At 39.7% G+C, this 20,793-nt stretch overlaps 1 protein-coding gene across 4 annotated transcripts in view; it reads left to right on the top strand.

Annotated features, from left to right (window-relative positions):
- Nucleotides 1-20,793, top strand: part of LOC133342859 (ELMO domain-containing protein 1-like) — a 50,363-nt gene that overhangs the window by 3,644 nt on the left and 25,926 nt on the right. For all 4 annotated transcript variants that reach the window (XM_061552198.1, XM_061552197.1, XM_061552199.1 and 1 more), the window contains exons 3-7: nt 1,223-1,251; nt 2,325-2,422; nt 4,607-4,736; nt 5,231-5,364; nt 11,555-11,623. In XM_061552198.1, the coding sequence (XP_061408182.1) occupies nt 1,223-1,251; nt 2,325-2,422; nt 4,607-4,736; nt 5,231-5,364; nt 11,555-11,623 (460 nt within the window). The remainder of the gene's footprint in view (nt 1-1,222; nt 1,252-2,324; nt 2,423-4,606; nt 4,737-5,230; nt 5,365-11,554; nt 11,624-20,793) is intronic.

A 20,793-nucleotide genomic window follows, 5' to 3' on the forward strand; every position in this document is an offset into this window, starting at 1 on the left:
CATTTTATTTTATTTTCTACGTGACTTTACCGAAAGAACCAAAGAGGAGAACATATTCTTTGGTTCTTTCGGTAAAGTCACATAGGAAAAAAAATGTTTTAAATAAAAAACAAAAACTCACGATGTTTCGATCGCAACACAAGCGGTCGACATCAGGCGGAGAGAATGATGATGACTGCTTGTGTTGCGATCGTGTCGCCCCATCAGGCGGAGAGAATGATGATGACTGCTTGTGTTGCGATTGAAACGTCGTGAGTTTTTGGTTTTTATATTTGGATTTTATTATTTTATATCTACGTGACTTTACCGAAAGAACCAAAGAATATGAATTCCTGCAGTCACGAAAGTTTTAAGTCAAAATAAATGCAGAAATTATTTCCCAACTGAGAGTGCAAATACCATTATTAAAACAGAGTTCAGTAAGTTGGTCAACAGTGACTACACTAAAGACCATCATGGAATGGGATTTCACCTTATTTAACATAACAGCTATGGAGGGGCATATTTTGGCGGTATATTAGAATTAGTTTATGGTGTCATGGGATTATCTCTCCTGAAGATGTCACTTTTGCAATAAGAGAAAGTATGCTCTCAGCATATCTCATCTTGGTAACATAGTTGTACGTATAGTACATTGTTCTAGAAAATGTAATGGCATCTTAAATGATACTGAAGTCTAGTTTTACAGACATTGTGAAGTTTTGTGTTATTATTTTCGATTTGGAAAGTAAGTATTAGAATTATGCAGAGTACTGTGATTGATCTCTGGTGAAGTTCACTCATGGGGCCCCTTGTGTTTTGAAATTATTCACAATATAGAACATGCATTGCTTTTATTGCTTGCATGGTACTAGCAATTTAGCAATCAATGCAGCACTCGGTCCAAGCTTTTGTAATATCTGCTTTGTAAATAAAACTACATTTGATTCTTGCATAATACAGGCATTGTTTGTTGTTGTAACTAAAGTAGTGCATTTTGCTTAATGCTTTAGTTTGGCAGCTTTCACTTGGTAAGCTGTCTTGATAGTGTCATAAATATGCATTTCATTTTGTATTTTGCTGGCTTGGCTCATACTTTAAATGAGGTATCACTGAGTGCAGCTTTATATTCATCAAGCATAAAGCAGGTCCCTTTATATTCTGCAATACCTCTACTCTATTAATATGACTGTGCACAACATACATTGTGTGGTTTTTGACCATTGTTATGTGTCTCTTGCAGAATATTCGTTGACTGCTTCTAAGAATGTGGTAAGCTGTTACAATCATTTAGAAAATATGACATTACCAGATAACTGTTCCCTTCGTTTTCACTGCATAACTTTGCATGCGGTCATCTTCATGAAGCATTGTATTTAGATTGCCACCACAACTATTTCTACAAAAGAAATTCGGCAATACTATTTACACTCACACCTACAACCACTGCCATAACTAGCCATGCCCATCCGTCATCACATTCACTTTACATCTTTAGGTAACTTAACCTTCACAACCAGCCACCATTGTCTTCCCACTGTTGATGTTGACTACTGTATATTGCAACAGTTTTACATTTTAGGCTCAGGCAACTGAAATTAGACCCGAGGCAGGTGCTCCTATTTCTAAGTCAATATTTGCGTAGTTATTTAATAGTTTAATGTAATTAATTTAAAAGGTTGTTAAAATTTCTATGTTGTCAGAAAATATTAAATGGCTAATACTTTCTGCATGTTTATAAATCCAGATCAAAATCGATTTATGTTTAACTTATTTCACACCGTACGTAGCCAACCGTACTAATCGAAGTTGCGGGGGAAGGACAGCACACCAATATACCTCAATAAGAAAATTTTTATTTATTATATAGTTCCAGCTTTGATATATGAAACAGAAACATTGAAACTTACAAGAAGTGGCTTATCAGTTGGAAATGTGTAGCAGCCAAGTACTCTAAAACGCATGTTGATTCTAAATGTGGAGGGAAAAACTGGAGGACCTGGAGAAAAATCTACATGACCACGGGGAGAGAGAGAGAATATGCGAACTCCAAATATACAGAAGGCGACACGGTCGGATCCCACTCACGACCTCCTACATACCAGGCGAGGAAGTTAACATTTTTCCACCACGGCGGGATGATTACCAATGGACAAGATTGGTGACAGAATGAGGGAATACACGCGAGAGCACAACCACTGTGGAAATGGATTGATGAGATAGGCTGTGCTGCAGTGAGCTGGGTTGTAGAATCGCAGACGTATGATTGGATAATGATGGCATGGGAAGGCCTTGATTCAGCAGTGGAGAATGGTTTTAGTAACGCTTGTACTTATGTTCCAAAGGTGCTTTGCTCGGCCGTGAAGGTCAGTGAACCTGAAGTGGAGAAAACAGCAGAGGAGATAATGCACGTGAAAAAAATCAACCCATCTACGAATCCCACGTGCGTTTCATTTAAAGTGATTATCATTCACATTTGTATTGGTTCATAATCCTTTGGTATATTTGCGCATTTCACGGCGAAGTGTCTCACACTATACTCTTAAGACTTAATAGGTACTAATTCCAGGAATCCCACGCGATACAAAAGGGATGTGTTACCTTGCTCAATTACTGACAGCGAACTCTAATTTCCCATTGAGATAATGTTAAAGTCGAGGGGTTGAACCAAATACATGTATAAGCAGAACTCCATTCTCTGTCTCTACACACAAGCCCACCAGCATTCCAGACCAACATTAATTAGCATTTTTCCAATCACTATTTATCCCATCAGGAGTGTTAGACAAATTCCGCTGGATTACCAGACTCCATTGCCAAGAGCGCTGCCTATAAAATATGGCACTTTATTTAATCCTAGATGCAAAACATTGGTCCAGAGTTTACTTGCACAAATGCAGCTTGATAATGTTGGTCTCGAAGGCAGGTGGGCTGATTTACTGAAGGTAATTTTAATTTGTGTGAAAACTAAGTATAGACCTTGTGCTTATACTTGCTTTTACCTATTATTCTCCATAGCAACGTATAATGCATTTGTGCACTGTATTCATTAGAACAGTTGTATATTTTGCAACAAATCTAAGCTTTCCATAAACCCATGCCTCCAAGGCACTGAATTATAGGCATGCTTCATGCATGGTTCTTGCCAAGTGTGACATCACTGACTGGGTTAGATAAGGTATTATACGCTGCTCCTCTGTATTGCCCGCTTGCCTAGATGTCTCCGCTGCAAGGGCTTACCTTATCCAGGCATATTACTAAATGCTAAAACATATAATTTTTTTATAAAAAATACTCAACTGATACAAAATTTACATTTGTAAATGAAAACGATTACAATGGTCATGATTCAATCTACATATATCTTCCAAATAATATCTGGCTAACATTTTATTTTGACCCGATAGGCATTAAGCCACGTGCGCTTTCGTGACTGCAGGAATTCATACTCTTTGGGTCTTTCGGTAAAGTCACGCAGATAGAAAAATAATAGAACACGACGTTTCGATCGCAACACAAGCAATCGTCTTCAGGTGAGAGAGAGAAAGCTACTGAAACAAGGTCTTATATAGGCCTGAGATGGGTGCAGTCTCCCTGAGGCTGTGGAAGTGGCCATTGTATTGTGAGAGATTAGTATGTCAATGTACGAGCTTAATATGTCGCTGTGACTTGCCTAGTATGTTACTGCATCGGTGACTGAGTGAGTGGGACATCCAGCCTGTCAATACAAAGACATCCAACCTAGTAATGCAACTCAGAAAGTCGGCTAAAATCGGCAGGTAGGATGGAAATATCACAGCAGGTTAAGACTTTACCTGGTTAATGCTCTGGACTCACACGAAATTGATTTTTCTAAGACCTTGTTTCAGTAGCTTTCTCTCTCTCACCTGAAGACGATTACTTGTGTTGCAATCGAAACGTCGTGTTCTGTTTTTTTTCTATCTGCGTGACTTTACCGAAAGACCCAAAGAGTAGGCATTACCCTTGCCTGCGTTGTGAAGCGCACATGGCTTAATGCCTACAAATATTTGAGGTGTAACACGTGTAGAAATTATGATGCTTAAACTCTTTTTACCTATTTACTTACAACAATGTTCAAAGGGAAATGTACAGCCCTGCAGTGTCTTGCTCACGCCACTGCTGGCAAACGGGCCTCCAGAAGAGAGCTCTACAGCGCCTCGAGGGGGTATTTGTCCTATTTTACCACACTGACCAGACATCTCGGAAAAGAGGGGAGTACCCACACTTAATGCCACTACACGTGACCTGCTGATAAACTACATGTGGTACAGAGGGTCCCCGATATATGTCGGGGACCACCTGTATACTCATTTACTCTATGCTGTTTGGTGGGTGGAGGTCGGAGTGATTTGTGCGAAATCCTACCCAGGATCTACCCAGGATCTCAGCAGTGCCATCACTGCTTGGCCACCTCCGATTTAGGCAAATTTAAAAAATTGCATTTGTGGAACGCTCATTACAAACATGGTTAATTTAAAATGCATGTACACAGCACATTCATTGGTGTGCTTTAATATAAGTTTAATGTGTTTATAAATAGGGGGAAAAAACCCATCACCTGCTGCCATCATGTGTATTATTCTATTGGTATGAAACTGTGCTACAGGTTTGCACCAGTACTGCAGGCCTGTCTGCTGCAAATTTCTGGGTATCATGCACTCACAAAGGAGGTGGAAGAGATACGGAAGCAGCGATATGACTCGGAAAATAAAACGCATGAAGAGGCCCTATTAAAGGTAATTTACAAACAGTTTATGATTCCATTTCTCACATCTCCATTATGAATTGGTGTATTTCAATGGGCTCTTTCACAGTTCGGTGTAGAGTAAACCACATGAATCGTTGTAGATTTTCTATGGTATCAGCTTCCTTGGTTTAGTTTTTTTTTATTTAATTGGTATGGAATTTTTATATTTTACTTCTACCACACATCCAATATAGTTGCTGCAGTTAAAATGTTAATGTCCTTGATTCTATCTCAGAATCACAATAATGCTGGTTTAGTGCTCTGACATACATATTGTCCACTGTGGCTCATAGCCATCTTTAGGGAATACTATTGATAAATCTTACGGAGCCTTGGATATTGCCTAACGCTTACGGTGAAAACCGAGCGAAACAGGAATCTCATCATCAACTTTTTTTTTTACCATTTGTGGGTGGCACGAGTTAAGCGAGTTGAGTAGCAATGGCTTAATTTGTTGTCCTTCTTTCTGCTGTGCCTATGCAGCTCTGGGCCCTGCTTATGCCGGAGGTGACACTAAAGGCACGCATCACGAAGCAGTGGGGGGACATTGGCTTCCAGGGGGACGACCCAAGCACCGACTTCCGAGGCATGGGCATGCTGGGCCTCCTCAATCTCCTGTGAGCTTGTCACAATCATCGCAGCCTGAAATTGGTTCACACTTTGTCAGCTAAAAATATTTTTTGTAAAACGTTGCTCTTGTTGCGTGGGTGTGTGTGCATTTGAAACATTCCTGGGAACCTTGACCAATTTGATTTGATTGTTCGTTGTTGCGACATGAATACTCATACACCTTGTTTTTGAAAACAATTAATTAAAAGTGTAGCTCAAAATAGCAGTCCTCCTTGGCTCAGCTTGGCCACTTTTCACTCAATATTAATTTAATTGAGTACACCTATATATGTGACTGTAAGCTGCCATTAAGTGTTAAACAATCAATGTAAGTGAACGGGTCTCTCAGCAAGCAGTACCTTTCTGTTTGTGGGGTCTAACGTTTTATCTTGACTTTGTGAAAGTGAAAAAAATAATATTATGCAATTGTGTGCGCTGTGCAATTTTATCACAGTGGCTGCCAAACCACTGTTATTACGTTACCAATTTCTAGGAACCGCGTTTTTTTTTGGAACATTGCTTTCCAGATAACACGAGGGACAAAGCCACTTGTTACAATTGACTTGGCACTTGTGTATTTAACTTTTACAAAAATGTCCCAGCAGATGGCAGTAGCTTATAAAGAATTGTGTACATGTGAATCGGGATACTGCTTTTTCTTGAGTCCTGTTGTCCATAATAGAGGTTTTTGGGTTAGATTGCGTCAATATAAATGCGTCATTGAACACGCCACTACTCAACAGCCAATTAGTAAGGTTTGTCATGTAAACCGAACATGCCAATTCGTTACTAGTTTAGCACAGTGGTGTGTTGGAGAGTAAACCCACAATATTTACCATTTGAGTACGACGTTTCGCCAGTATTACAAACAGCCTTATCAGGCGACAGCCAGAATTCTGGAGAAATCTTCCTGTTTCGATCTTAAATAGCTAGCTCTTGTCAATAGCAATAATTATTGGAATGCATATTCCTTTTGTAGTGTCAAAAACACAAGGCTTTAGATTATTTGCATTTGGAACAATTAAACATATAAATAAAATATGAGAAATAGGCAGACTTAAGTATAATTTGTGCAAGTACAGGATTTTTATGCGGGTTCAGTTTGTGCGATTTTGCATATATACGGCCAACCTATTTCTACCCAAAATTCGTGATATGTGGTTTGAATTCGCTCAAATGTGTTTGTGATGTCAGACATGGGACGACATTGTGTGTACTGCATGTGCTACTCGACAGGCGTAATTTTTCGTACGGTTTCGCTTTGTGTGCCCTTCTTTTGGAACGCATCTTCCGCATAAAGCGAGGGAAACTGTGCCACTATAAAAACAGTAAATAGCCATAGTCAGAGGGGAGCTCTGAACGATATCGGGTGTAAGCTATTGACAAAAGCTAGATTTAAACGAAAGCAAGGAGTCATGAGCATGGATATCAAAATAGCCTTTCCTGTCTGGAGAAGCAGGAGAGGGAATTAGATATCTGGAGAATGGGAGGGAGATTAGTAAGATATTAGATAAGATAGTTGGCCATTCACTTTTTGATAGAACAAACACATAATCTTGTTGATTCCCTCCGTTGTTGACCACGAAGACATTGGTACCTTTTCAACAAAATTATATTGGAAAGGAAAATTAACTCAGATGTTATTTGAACCCATAAAGATCAGATTTTGTCGTGAGAAAATGCAACAATCGGAAACCCATTTCTCTTCAGCTCCTTTTACAGCTGCTGTACAGCCAGCTCGTGTAAGAGTCTCCTTTGGATCTTCTGCTATTCATACATTGGTCATTGTACCGTGATGCTTCTACTGTCGTGTGTAATTGGTGACATTGGACGTTCCATCATGTGTCATTGCATGTGCAGCGTGACGTGTGTCAATCAAGGCGTCGTGCTTCTCCCTGGCCAGCGGCTCATGCACGCACGCTCAGTCTGAGACATCGTTCAGTCAGGGTTTTAGCACGGCTAAGCTAAAGTTACAATTAATTGTGATAACTTGTAGCATTTCAAACTGTTGAGTGGCACAGTTACGTGTATATTGTTCAATGGTAAAATTTGCTTTGATATTTAATGTCTTGGAGGAATTGACGCTCAAAATGTTAATAGAAATATAGATTTAGTTACGTAGGTTTGGGTGAATGTACAGAGTAGTAGAATTACATTTCAACCACTTTCTTTGGCAAAAGCTGGGATGGTTATGTTTTTTAATGTCAATTTATGGAAAACGCTCTTAATTCTGTTAGAGGGTGAATGGTTTCTCCCTTCATAAAACTGTGTTAATTGTTCTTTGCAGCTTGTTCTGTATGGATAGTAATTTTGCAATATCATACTATGATGTGACTGAAAACTTACAGGTAATTTTTGGAACATGTGTGGTTGGCTTTAGTAATATAATTTTGACAATATCACACCTGATATTACAATCTCTCATAGAACGCTATACTATTTCATTCATTGTTTCAACAATGTATGATCTAGCTTACATTTGGCTAGTCTGAACAAAATCTCAAACTTTGACATGAAACAATGTTACATGTTATATAGTATTATTTTTCTTCTTGGTTCTTTCGGTATTATTTCTTGGACATGTGAAGCCCAGATAAGCTAGATGAACATTCCACATATCATTAACAACCCTCAATTTTTACTTGAAATGGCTTTCATATCAGTAGAGAACTTCTGCATCAGATGAAGGGACAAGAGTGGTGCTAACATTCTTTAACGATTTTATTTGCGGAAATATTTCATTCTCGACTGCATGATCAAGACATTTTTCAAGTCAGACAAGTTGTGATGTTTATCGAAGTTGCCTTGGAGGTAAAAAAACTAATGCATTAAGATCAGGAATAGGGAATTCTGTTATTATTGTCTGAGATTGTCAATTTTTGCATCGAGTATCATATTGTCCCTTATGTGTTAATGAGTTCATGTTTATTGTTATTTATCTAAGTCCTATTTAAAAGGTGGAAGAGGAGGATGTGTGTGGGATTCAGAGGTTTATGATTAGTGCAATTTAAGGAAGATGTAATAAAAAATAATTAATTGCTCTAATTTGCACGGTTGGCTACGTACGGTGCGAAAGAAGTTAAACATACATATATGTAGTGGAGTAATGCGCTGGGGGTTTTGCAAACAGTGTGCATGCACGTGTGAGCCGCGGACAGTGAAGTCACGCCAGGACAAACAGGTGCGGTGTGAGAGCAGTACAGAGAGAGAGACGACCAATTAAGATGCATAGCAGTGATTGACTGGCTGCAAATGCAGACACGGTGTAGACGCCTCGGAGTCTGCAGATTGAGGCGATAGCAGCGGACGCCATGTGCGAGAGGCGACGGGAGGATGCCAGCTTAATTAGGGCGTTTAATAAGGAGCAGGATAAATATGGAACGTACGAGGCAGGAGGGTGAGTTGGTTGGAGCAACGAGAAGAGCGAACACGAGAGAAGTCCATTGCCCCGCTCTCCACACCTCGTCCTCTCCAGTGGTGATGGCTGAACCCCCACTGTAGGCAAGGGCGAGGTTGGAGAGGCAAGGGTAGGAAGGCTAGCAGTAGAGAAGCTAGCGGGATCCTAAGTGTAAGTGCGCGAAGACTAGCAGTAGAGAAGCTGGCAGAGTATATAGCGGAAGGCGAGCAGGAGAGAAGCAAGCAGAGTATATAGTGGAAGGCTAGCAGTAGAGAAGCTGGCAGAGTATATAGCGAGAGGCTAGCAGTAGAGAAGCTAGCAGAGTATATAGCGGAAGGCTAGCAGGAGAGAAACTAGCGGAGTGTATAGTAATAAAAGTGGAGGGGCTAGCTGAGTGTACGGTGGGAAGCTACCAGAGTGTGCAGTGATAGGCTAGCAGTGGAGAGGCTAGCAGAGTGATAGAGAAAGAGAGCGGAGTGTGGCAGACAGGCTAGCAGCGGAGAGGCTAACAGTGAGAGAGACAGGCGAGCAGAGTGTGAGACAGCAGGCTAGCAGCGGAGAGGCTATGAGAGTAAGAGAGAGAGAGAGAGCAGGCTCGCAGTGGAGAGGCAGGGAGAGAGTGAGGCAGGCGAGCAGCGCAAGCGGGAGAGTTGCGACAGGAGTCACGTGGTGTTGAACGCGAGGAGTTCTATTCGAATAAAAGTGACACAGGAGAAAAAAAATAAGTTGTCAGTGTGAAATAACACCACTACATATATTCAGATATACTAAACTAAATGAAATGTTTTTTACCAGTTAAGGCCCACATTCATAGGCAGTGTTTCCTGATCTGTCAAGCAAGAATTTGAAGCTTCATTCATGAGAAAAAAAAGTCTTAAAAATCATGGTCAGCCACACCGTCATAGTACTGGCATACACAGTGTTGCTCTGGAGGTTGGGAGATTGATGATCAATGTCCAGTCACTGCGTTAATGGCATTTGTCGTGATTTCTCACGTAACAAAGTGACCCGCATCAAGGCTTGCCACCTTCCACTCCAGTACCGGAGTGACATAGTTGCATGACCATATTAAGACTCATGAGAGTAACGCGAATAAATAAATATTATTTTTTTAAACACGCTTTAATGAAATGTACCATACTAGTAATGGAAGAACTCCACTACTCCAGTAAGTGGCCCCGAGGCTTGCCATAACGTAAGGGACCGTGGTGATTTACAACCAACGTTAGTTGAGCATGGACAATTAGACCAAAGCCGAAACATAACATATAAAAAAGATTGTTTACAAATATTTTTTATATTTTTATGATCGATTATAGTATTGTCATCAGTATGACATAAGTATACCAAGTTTGCAGTCGATACCACTTTGGGAAGTGGGTTAAAATTGAGTTACAAGATTTGAGGATACGATAACAACAACAGAGTAAGTTAAATAAAAGCGTGTAAAAATAAACATGACAATGAAGTCACTAGAGTGTTGTATTTGTTCTGTATTGAATTGGTGAAAATAACTTAATCTTCTGAGCTGCACAATGGGAAGGAAGACGACGCATGATGTGTAGTTGTGAGATGACGCTGTACGTAATGGCATCATGGGAAGCCAGGCCACACATGTTGCGGGTGATGTCATCACCTGGGTTATTAAGGCTTATCTATTTCGCACTTTTTTGTTATCGCCAAGGTTTAAGGAATCCTTTACTGAAATTTACCAGCTTTCTACAGAGTAAGTCCCGATAAGCAACATAATATTGTTTTCACATTTTATTATGAGATGTAATATTTGTGGTCTTTTAGTAAAGCCACGTAGATAGATAAAAATTATAAAAATATCACGATGTTTCGATCGCAACACGAGCAATCGTCATCAGGTGAAACAAATATATAGCGGGAGAGCTACTCAGGCAGGAAAATATATAGACTAAGAATATAAATTCCTGCAGTTACGAAAGCTTTAAGTCAAGATGATAAGATTTATTGGGATCTCCCACTGCAGACTTGACAAACAGAGCGACTGCATTAACACTTTCAAGGTTAATTAGAAAGCATGAATGGCATTATTTGCAAACAACAATGACAATAACACCACTTTACCAACATGTATTTGTTATATTTCCTGCTTGTTTATGTTCAACACTTGTAAAAAAAATTTGACATACACTAAACACACCGGTAGGCCATTTTAAACAACAAGCATTCATATTCATGGGTATTATGTGTTATGTCTTCTTGTCTGGTTATAAGTACAGTAATATGTATTTGTCAACACTGTAATACGCGAATGGTTATGTAGCCGTGAACTTGTTAGGGCTGCCAGGCTGATATATAGTGAGAAGGGGCTAATGCATAAGTGAGTGAATACGTCGAGGTTCATGGCTGCACCACATAAATAGTCTAAACTTTGCCCTCTAATTGGGCTCTCTAGGTCTTATCAAATATTCAAATGTTATGTATGAGTACCGTACATGCTGAATTCCCATAGGGAATGTGTATGTGCATTAGTACATGCAGTAAACGGCACTATACAGCAAGGGGGGGGGAAGAACAATTGGAACAACATTTTCATCCTGCATTGTTTGGACATTTTATGCATGTTGAACTTCTTTCGCACCGTACATAGCCATCCGCGCTAATCGGAGGGACGATGTTACTGAAGATCTTATAGTAATCACAAACCACAGTGTCAATTTAAAATGAAATTGTAGTTTTTCATTGAATACAGTTTTGATACCTTAGTGATACACCGCTACAATTTATGTCCGATTTAACTTTGTAATAATTCTGTCATTGTATTATTTTAGGTACTTTGCTGAGGAACACACGACTGCAGCAAGACAAGTCCTGTCACATTCCCATCATCCTAAATATGGGTAAGGCATATTCTACAGTGTTACACATCCAATTTATCTACTTATGCTGTTTCTGTCTTAACTCATCATAACGGAATGATTATCATGGTACCATTTTCGTATGTCACATTTGAACTCGTGGGATAACATCAGACATTTTTATTGACGATATTTTTTGCTACATACTCTTATTTATCTGTGCACATGCTAGAGTGTAATTGTGTGCATTTCTAAAATAATTACTATTTTGGCTTTGGACACAATGAGAAATCGGAGCAGAGTGTTAATTTACTCAGATTATAAATGCTGTGGCTTTGCTCTCCAACACGCCATTGTGCTGTACTAGTAACGAATTGACATGTTCTGTTTACGTGACAAACCTTACTAATTGGCTGTGTTGGGTGGTGGCGGGTTTAACGACACATTTATATAGTTACACGATCCAAACAAAAAAAACTGTATTGTGGAGTGCCTGTAGCATAGGCATTTTGTTCATTGAAAATTCTTGGAGTCATTCAAACTCACATAAACCTAAGCCTTCACAAAAAAATACATGCAGAGGTTGCAAAAAACACTTTGGTGGGATGCTTTGAAGTATAAAGCTGCGGTTCACGTGGGACCAACTGGAGGATGGATGGAGCACTTGCATGTGGTGATTTGTTAACTACCTTGCCTGGTATACAGGAGGTCATCGGTTCGATCCCGATCCTGATGCCTGTATATTTGGAGTTGGCATGTTCTCCCCATGGTCGTGTGGATTTTTTTCCGGGTCCTCTGGTTTTTCCCTCCACATTCAGTATTTGGCTGCTATACATTTCCACATGATATGCCTCTTCGTTGGCCACTATTGGCTTATGATAAGCTATTTAATTTCTGGCCAGGTCGCTTCAGAAAAACAGCTATATAGCTCAGTGGGCCTTATCTGGTAAAATCAAAATACAACTAGAATAAAAATATATATTCTTCTAAAGAAGAATTAATATCAAACACACTTAGAAAACTAGTCTACAAGTAGTAATAATAGAATCAAGGAGCTAATTTCTTAACAAAGGAGTGAGAGAAATGGTACATTTAAAACAAATGTATCGATTTATCATCGCAAAATAAAAGACCTTTCAGGGATTGTATATGGTTGGATGGATGGCTGGCAGCATTGGTGCAGTCACCCAGCATGCTTGCTTGTGTGCAAAATGGTGTTGTTGAATATTTTTTTATATAAAGAATTAAACCAGTGAAAACTGTTTTTTAGCCAAGACTGTACAGCGCATGACAAGCCAGTGCACCATGCATCGTAAACGTTTTTTACACCAGTTTAGAGTAGGATGTCTCGTGCCTGTTTTAGCACCTGCACACTGTTGCGGACATCATGGTTTTAGCAAATGGCACAGCAAATATATAGCTTCGTATGATGTATTGTATTGTATGTGTGTGTGTATATCACACATATGTATTCAAACATTCTGGTATGTTCCTGCAGTTGTTGCAGTGGTATTTTATATGCATAGATTGTCTTTATTTAAAACTACTTAAACTATATTTTACGTCTTGATTTGAAGCTTTCGTAACTGCAGGAATCCATACTCTTTGGTTCTTTTGGTAAAGTCACGTAGGTTGAAAAATAAAATAAAACAGAAAATAATATATCACGACGTTTCGATTGCAACACAACCGGTCGTCCTCAGGCGGGAAAAAATAATAATCCAGCAGTGTAACTGCTGAACCAGCGAGAGAGCTGTTACAGCAAGATTATATATGTGGTGATGGGCAAGCAAGTGGGGTCTGAGCTGGAAAGGAATTCCATCCCCGGACGCAAGTACGTCAGTTGTGTTAATTAGTAAGTTAATGTCATGTCTATGTGTAACACAAGCTGCGGTGCTGCCAACTTCTCTGGGAGGCAAGCGCGTCCACGCAAGAGAATTACTGCAACGGTGGTCGCGCCAGTGAGATACACAGCCCATCACACAGCCAGAACCATCGAAGCTAAGGGAGCAGAGGTGGCCATGTTCGTGAGACCCCAACCCTTTAATGCAGAGACACCTAACAGGGCAATGCAACTCAGAGAATCGGAGATAACAGCCAAACGGCAGGGACGAATGGAAGCACCAGAGCAAGTTACGACTTTGCTTGGTTAATAACGTCCTTCCAATGATTGCTCAGCTTATGCCCATCTTCTCGGTTGAAATTGTCCCTGTGTTTATATATCTGGATGGCTTCATGTACAAATCTTTGATGGTAGCCCGAAGGTTTTCAGAGATGGAATTCCATCTCTAGTCCCGCCCACTTCAAACATGTACAGTGAGGGAAAAAAGTATTTGATCCCTTGCTGATTTTGTACGTTTGCCCACTGACAAAGAAATGATCAGTCTATAATTTTAATGGTGGGTTTATTTGAACAGTGAGAGACAGAATAACAACAAAAAAATCCAGAAAAACGCATGTCAAAATGTTTATAAATTGATTCGCATTTTAATGAGGGAAATAAGTATTTGACCCCTCTGACTTAGTACTTGGTGGAAAAACCCTTGTTGGCAATCACAGAGGTCAGACGTTTCTTGTAGTTGGCCACCAGGTTTGCACACATCTCAGGAGGGATTTTGTCCCACTCCTCTTTGCAAATCTTCTCCAAGTCATTAGGGTTTCGAGGCTGACGTTTGGCAACTCGAACCTTCAGCTCCCTCCACAGATTTTCTACGGGATTAAGGTCTGGAGACTGGCTAGGCCACTCGAGGACCTTAATGTGCTTCTTCTTGAGCCACTCCTTTGTTGCCTTGGCCTTGTGTTTTGGGTCATTGTCATGCTGGAATACCCATCCACGACCCATTTTCAATGCCCTGGCTGAGGGAAGGAGGTTCTCACCCAAGATTTGATGGTACATGGCCCCGTCCATCGTCCCTTTGATGCGGTGAAGTTGTCCTGTCCCTTTAGCAGAAAAACAGCCCCAAAGCATAATGTTTCCACCTCCATGTTTGATGGTGGGGATGGTGTTCTTGGGGTCATAGGCAGCATTCCTCCTCCAAACACGGCGAGATGAGTTGATGCCAAAGAGCTCCATTTTGGTCTCATCTGACCACAACACTTTCACCCAGTTGTCCTCCGAATCATTCAGATGGTCATTGGCAAACTTCAGACGGGCATGTATATGTTCTTTATTGAGCAGGGGGACCTTGCAGGCGCTGCAGGATTTCAGTCCTTCACGGCATAGTGTGTTACCAACTATTTTCCTGGTGACTGGTCCCAGCTGCCTTGAGATCATTGACAAGATCCTCCCGTGTAGTTTTGGGCTGATTCCTCACCGTTCTCATGATCATTGCAACTCCACGAGGTGAGATCTTGCATGGAGCCCCAGGCCGAGGGAGATTGACAGTTCCTTTGTGTTTATTCCATTTGCGAATAATCGCACCAATGTTGTCACCTTCTCACCAAGCTGCTTGGCGATGGTCTTGTAGCCCATTCCAGCCTTGTATAGGTCTACAATCTTGTCCCTGACATCCTTGGAGAGCTCTTTGGTCCTGGCCATGGTGGAGAATTTGGAATCTGATTGATTGCTTGTGTGAACATGTGTCTTTTATACAGGTAACAAGCTGAGATTAGGAGCACTCTCTTTAAGAGTGTGCTCCTAATCTCAGCTTGTTACCTGTATAAAAGACACCTGGGAGCCAGAAATCTTTCTGGCTTGAGAGGGGGTCAAATACTTATTTCCCTCATTAAAATGCAAATCAATATATAACATTTTTGACATGCGTTTTTCGGGATTTTTGTTGTTGTTATTCTGTCTGTCACTGTTCAAATAAACCTACCATTAAAATTATAGACTGATCATTTCTTTGTCAGTGGGCAAACGTACAAAATCAGCAGTGGATCAAATACTTTTTTCCCTCACTGTATAACCTTTGGCTGCAGTAGCTCTACCTTTGGCTGCAGTAGCTCTCTCGCTACATTTCTTCCTGCCTCAGCAGTCCGCCTGCTGTATTTTTAAATCCTTTATATTAAGTTCGCTTGCTTGCTTGCTTGCGTGCGTGCTTGCTTTTGCTTGCTTGCATGCTTGCTTGCTTGCTTACGACCGTGCAAATCTTTCGGTCGTTTTTTAACTCACTTCCCGTGATCCAATCGAGCTGACATTTTCCACACAGACTTGTTGTGCGAGACAATTAATGTTCGTGAAAAGAAATTCCCAAAATTTTACACTTTTTAGGCAAAAAAAAATTATTTTACATATATTCAAATAGAACTCATTCATGGCTTTGGCTGAACGTCACAGTGTAAGAGCCCAGAGCGTAACCCCTCCACAGGCCGTGGTGGAGTAGCGCAGTTGGTAGCGCCCTCGCTTCCCATGCCAAAGGTCGCGGGATCGATCCCCGCGTCCTCCACAGGCGAATATATTTTTAAATCCTTTATATTAAGTTCGCTTGCTTGCTTAGGACCGTGCAAATCTTTCGCTCGTTTTTTAACCCACTTCCCGTGATCCAATCGAGCTGACATTTTCCACACAGACTCGTTGTGTGTGACAATTAATTTTCGTGAAAATTTTTTTCCAAAATTTTACACTGTTTAGGGAAAACAAATTAAATATTTAATTACCAATTGCTTAATACTGGCAGACAATCATCTGACCCATAGGTGGCAGCCATCTCAAGCCAGAGGACGAGAAGACTCTAGCCGCCACGCATATAAAGGATTTATAGTGAAAAACTTTGTTTTTACGGGTTTACTTGTTTCACCTTGAGACGATTGCTTGTGTTGCGATCGAAAAGTCGTGATTTTTTTTCATTTTATTATTTTTATATCTACGTGACTTGATCGAAAGACCCAAAGAACATGGATTATTTTACGTTACCCCAAACTAAAATCTATTTGTAGAGCCCGAGCGATGCCAGATGTTTCGGTCCGATGCCGATACCGATTTTGGAGAGTCCTCGGCCACCGATTGTCGATATATCGACCGATTTTGTGTAAAAAAAAAAAAATTCCACTTGAAAAACTTTTTTTATTAAACTTTCAATATTTTAGACCATTTAACTTAAAATATCTTATCTTGATTTGAAGCTTTCGTGACTGCAGGAATTCATACTCTTTGGTTCTTTCGGTAAAATCAAGTATTAAGGACTTTTTCCTATCGCCGTGAATGGTCGCTCTACTCTGAGAAATTAGCTGATGTTCCGTTGCTCAGTTTTAACAAACGTAACCATTGAGGGTTATTTGTACTGATCAATGAGTCGGACATTTCGAGGAGTACTGTGTTGACAATTCCGAGCATAAGTGTTCGCATATTAGAGTGTTTTTAGATATGAAAGTTGCTTAACACAGAAGTGTCTGAGTGGTGCCTTCCTAAGTTAATGCATAATAATCTTAATTATAAGAACTTTATCCTGTGATGAGATCTGAATTCTAAGAACTGACATAAAACACACTAAAACATCAGTAAAAGTTAAAGCGAGACTCATTGTATTATCACGATTTATAAACAACCATAGACAACGAAGCAGAGCCTAATTAGCATAATTATGTAAAATTGCAAAAAAATCATTTAATTTTCATTAAATTTTTATATTTTTCAAGACCTAATATATACAACAGTTGGTTCGGCGCCGTCAGTGTTTGACGGATAGTGCTGTGTATAGGCTTATGTAGAGTTGTTTATAAGCAAGCGACAGAAGAGTGTGTACAATCTTAGGGTGTGCATTGTGCAAAGTGTACTCGGTTAAATAAAAAAAGTGCCTCGAAGTCTTAGTGTCTCCGATTTAAGACGCTTCATATGTATTTAACATCGGGGCACATCGGTGGCATAAATGCCGATAACAATATTTTAAAAAAGGCAAATTAATATTTTATTTCCTTTCGTTAAATAAAATCATGGCCCTGAAGTTAACCTAAGCACCGGGGAACAGGACAAATTACTTTTCCGCATTGACCTTGTGGCGTCATGACCGTTCACAAGGGTGGCCAGCTTTTTTCAGGCTTCTGCAATTGGGAAAGCAACTTGCCAATTGAATCGGGCTGGTCGGGAAAGGGTGCCATGATAATTCGAGCCGAGCACATTTCCTGGTTCGCTTTACGGTGGCCATGGGAATGTGTGAATAGGAGCTTTATATCTCATCAGATTCCTCCGGTATAAATACATATTTTGATTCTGTGTCAAGATAGCCAGGCTAGCGATTCTTCAGGTTCATTGGTAATGCCGGTATCTTTGAGAGCCAGACTAAGGGAACTTTGCAGTGTTTAGAGTTAAATTTGAATTGTTGCCAGAAGAGTAAAGTGTCACCCATCTTGAGGATTTATAGTTAATTCCAAAGTCTTGGTGATAAGTTTTATACATATTCCCCAGACAATACAGGCTTTCATTGTTGTCTGGCATTGAACATTTGCTTGATAACTATAATAAATTTACCAACGCCAAACTAATATAAAAAAAATATTTAAAATATGAAAGCATATTCCAACAGTTTGGAAGTTGCAAACAGTGTTGGCTCTGTTTCTGTATTCATATTTCTCAAACAAAGATAATGTGAGTTTAAAATGTTCCATTAAAAAAATGTCTTCCAACATTTTGGGCTTATTTATATAAATTGTTTGTTTTAAATCTTGACTTTCAATCATTGTATGACTTTGATCATTTGGATTCACATTCCTATTCTCATCCCTAGGATGGCTAATTTTGAAATAAACTCCCAGCTCATTCAAATACTGATAAGAATAATTTATTTTTAAATGAAAGTATAGCTTTTTATAGGAATATGCCCAAATTCTATTCTAAGCTATGAAGGTAAATTCATTTACTATGACATTATTTAGAATGGCAAGTACCTTTGTGTGAATTAGTTCAACGTTTTAATTTGAAGAACAATACATTATAATCAGAATCTTTTTTTTATCCTGGAGAAATCTGATGAGCTATGAAGCTCTTTTTCACAGATGTCCAGTAGGGGCACGGTGTCAAAAAGTTCCAACAACAAAAGTTACCACGAGCAGAAAGACATCCAGCACCGCTCATAATGTGTCGCTCTACTCACGATCTTATAATAAGTTATTTTAGTTTCGCTGTTGGAGCCTTGGGCATTTACTATGAATTGTAACCATCTTACACATGCTCTGGTGTGATCTAAGCAACTTTTAGCAAGGCAAAGTGCTTAAATGCAGAATGTTTAACTTTTCTTGATTGATGTTTTCTTTTCTTAAGCTAGTATTTCCACGTGCTGGTGGCTTTCTGCCCAACGAGTCTCACGCTAATTTCTTCCTGCGCTTCACCACGAAGCAGTGCTGTCACAATAAATGCTCCACTTCTTGCCATTGTTCACAGTGGGAATGTTAAAATCACCATGATAAATGTTTTCATGTGACAGCAGGTCAACAGCTCCCATTTGATTTAAGGGTTATCTTTGGAGAAAAAGTGTGGATGAAGACCGGGATATGTATGTAACAATATCGTCGGCATCTGCGTATAATTATCTCTGTGGGAGAAACTAAAAAGGAAACTGTACACTTACATTTATAACAGAGTAAACTTTTCTGGGATCGCTGAAAATAATTGTTTCTACATGCACATTCACATTGTACTAAGTGTACTTTAAAAGGCCAGGCTGACTGAACGTGATATTTCAACAACTGTCTCAACTGAACAATTATTTTCTACCCCCACCCGCAAAGGATAATGTTAATTTGGCTCTTTTCGGATTGGGACATGGTTTCAATATTAATGCAAACCACATCCTCGTGACAGACACTTCACTTTATTTAATGTATTATCCCAGTGTCACAATTGCACTGCCTTTTTGTTAATGTGTTTCAATAGACTTAATAGAAAAATCACATGCTTGAGAGAAATTGTGCAAATCCTGTTTTGCTTGACATGTTAGTGTTCTATGTATTTTTGTCCCTAAAATATTGACGTATATAAATAATGAAGTATCCTCTATCACGTTTTTCATCCGTGTCATGACCATGGCGCAGGGGTGGTTTGTGTAACGACACCCCAGCCACCTTGGAATAAACTGGAATGTTTTTCTAATGCGTTCATGTTGCACCCAAAATTGATTACGCAAGCTCTTGACTCCCCCCCCCCCCCCCAAACAAGGCAGTAATGTCAGCATTTTAAAGTGAGGATCCAAAACTATCACTTACTGGCGCTATCTATTTATGAGTAAGATTGTTTAACACTTAGGTTTTCACGAATAACATTATCCAAAATAGAGTTTTTTGGGGTTAGATCGCGTAAATGAAAATGTGTTGTTAAACCTGCCACCACCCGACACAGCCAATTAGTAATGTTTGTCACTTAAACAAAACATCCCAATTAGTTTCTACGTCAGACTGGAAACTGGAAGACTTATCGATTCTGGAAAATTCTGGAAAATCGCCTGATGAAGCTGGTTGTAATCACCAGTGAAACGTCGTACTCAAATTGTAAATGTGGGTTTCTTCACCAACACACCGGTGTGCTGAAGTAGTAACTAATTGGCACGTGTTTTTTACATGTGACAACCCCTACTAATTGGTGGTGGTGGGTTTAACGACACGTGTACGTGATCTAACCCAAAAATAACCATTTATTATCGACTATTTGTTAGATATTTTAATTGTTTCATTGGTCACGTGATCAGGTCGCCTAACCAGGCTATCAATTCCACTTGGCTTGCTGCCATGTAACGCAAATAGCGTGCACGTGATGGACAGAACAGGGATTGACCTCACAAAGGAAGTAGAGTAGTTCAGCACACACCGGTGTAAACTCACAACATTTACAATTTTGGGTTTACTCTCCAACACGTCGGGTTTAACAACACATTTATGTTTATGCGGTCTAACCCAAAAAAACTCTTATGGATGAGTAAGATTGAAAATTATTGTAGAAAATAGGGTGTCATGCTAATTTCTCACATTAACATCACTAGACCCAGCCACTCCTTTATAACCCTTGGGCTACACCCATTGAAAACCTTTAAAACAGTCTGCATCAGCAGTAGGCCATGCTTTACCACCTGATGACAGACGCTTATGTTGCGCCCGAAACGTCATGATTATATTTAGTTGTTTTCATTTATTTTATTTTATTTTTTACCTACGTGACTTTACCGAAAAAACAAAAGAGTATGAATCCTTGCAGTCACGAAAGCTTCAGATCTAGAATGTCATTAGCTTTTTAAAAATTGACATCCAAATGGAGCTGGGATATCTGTTTATTTGAGATATCAATAAGT

Source organism: Lethenteron reissneri, chromosome 16, assembly GCF_015708825.2.
Source record: "Lethenteron reissneri isolate LAM-NWPU_2019-01 chromosome 16, ASM1570882v1, whole genome shotgun sequence".
Taxonomy (NCBI): domain Eukaryota; kingdom Metazoa; phylum Chordata; class Hyperoartia; order Petromyzontiformes; family Petromyzontidae; genus Lethenteron; species Lethenteron reissneri.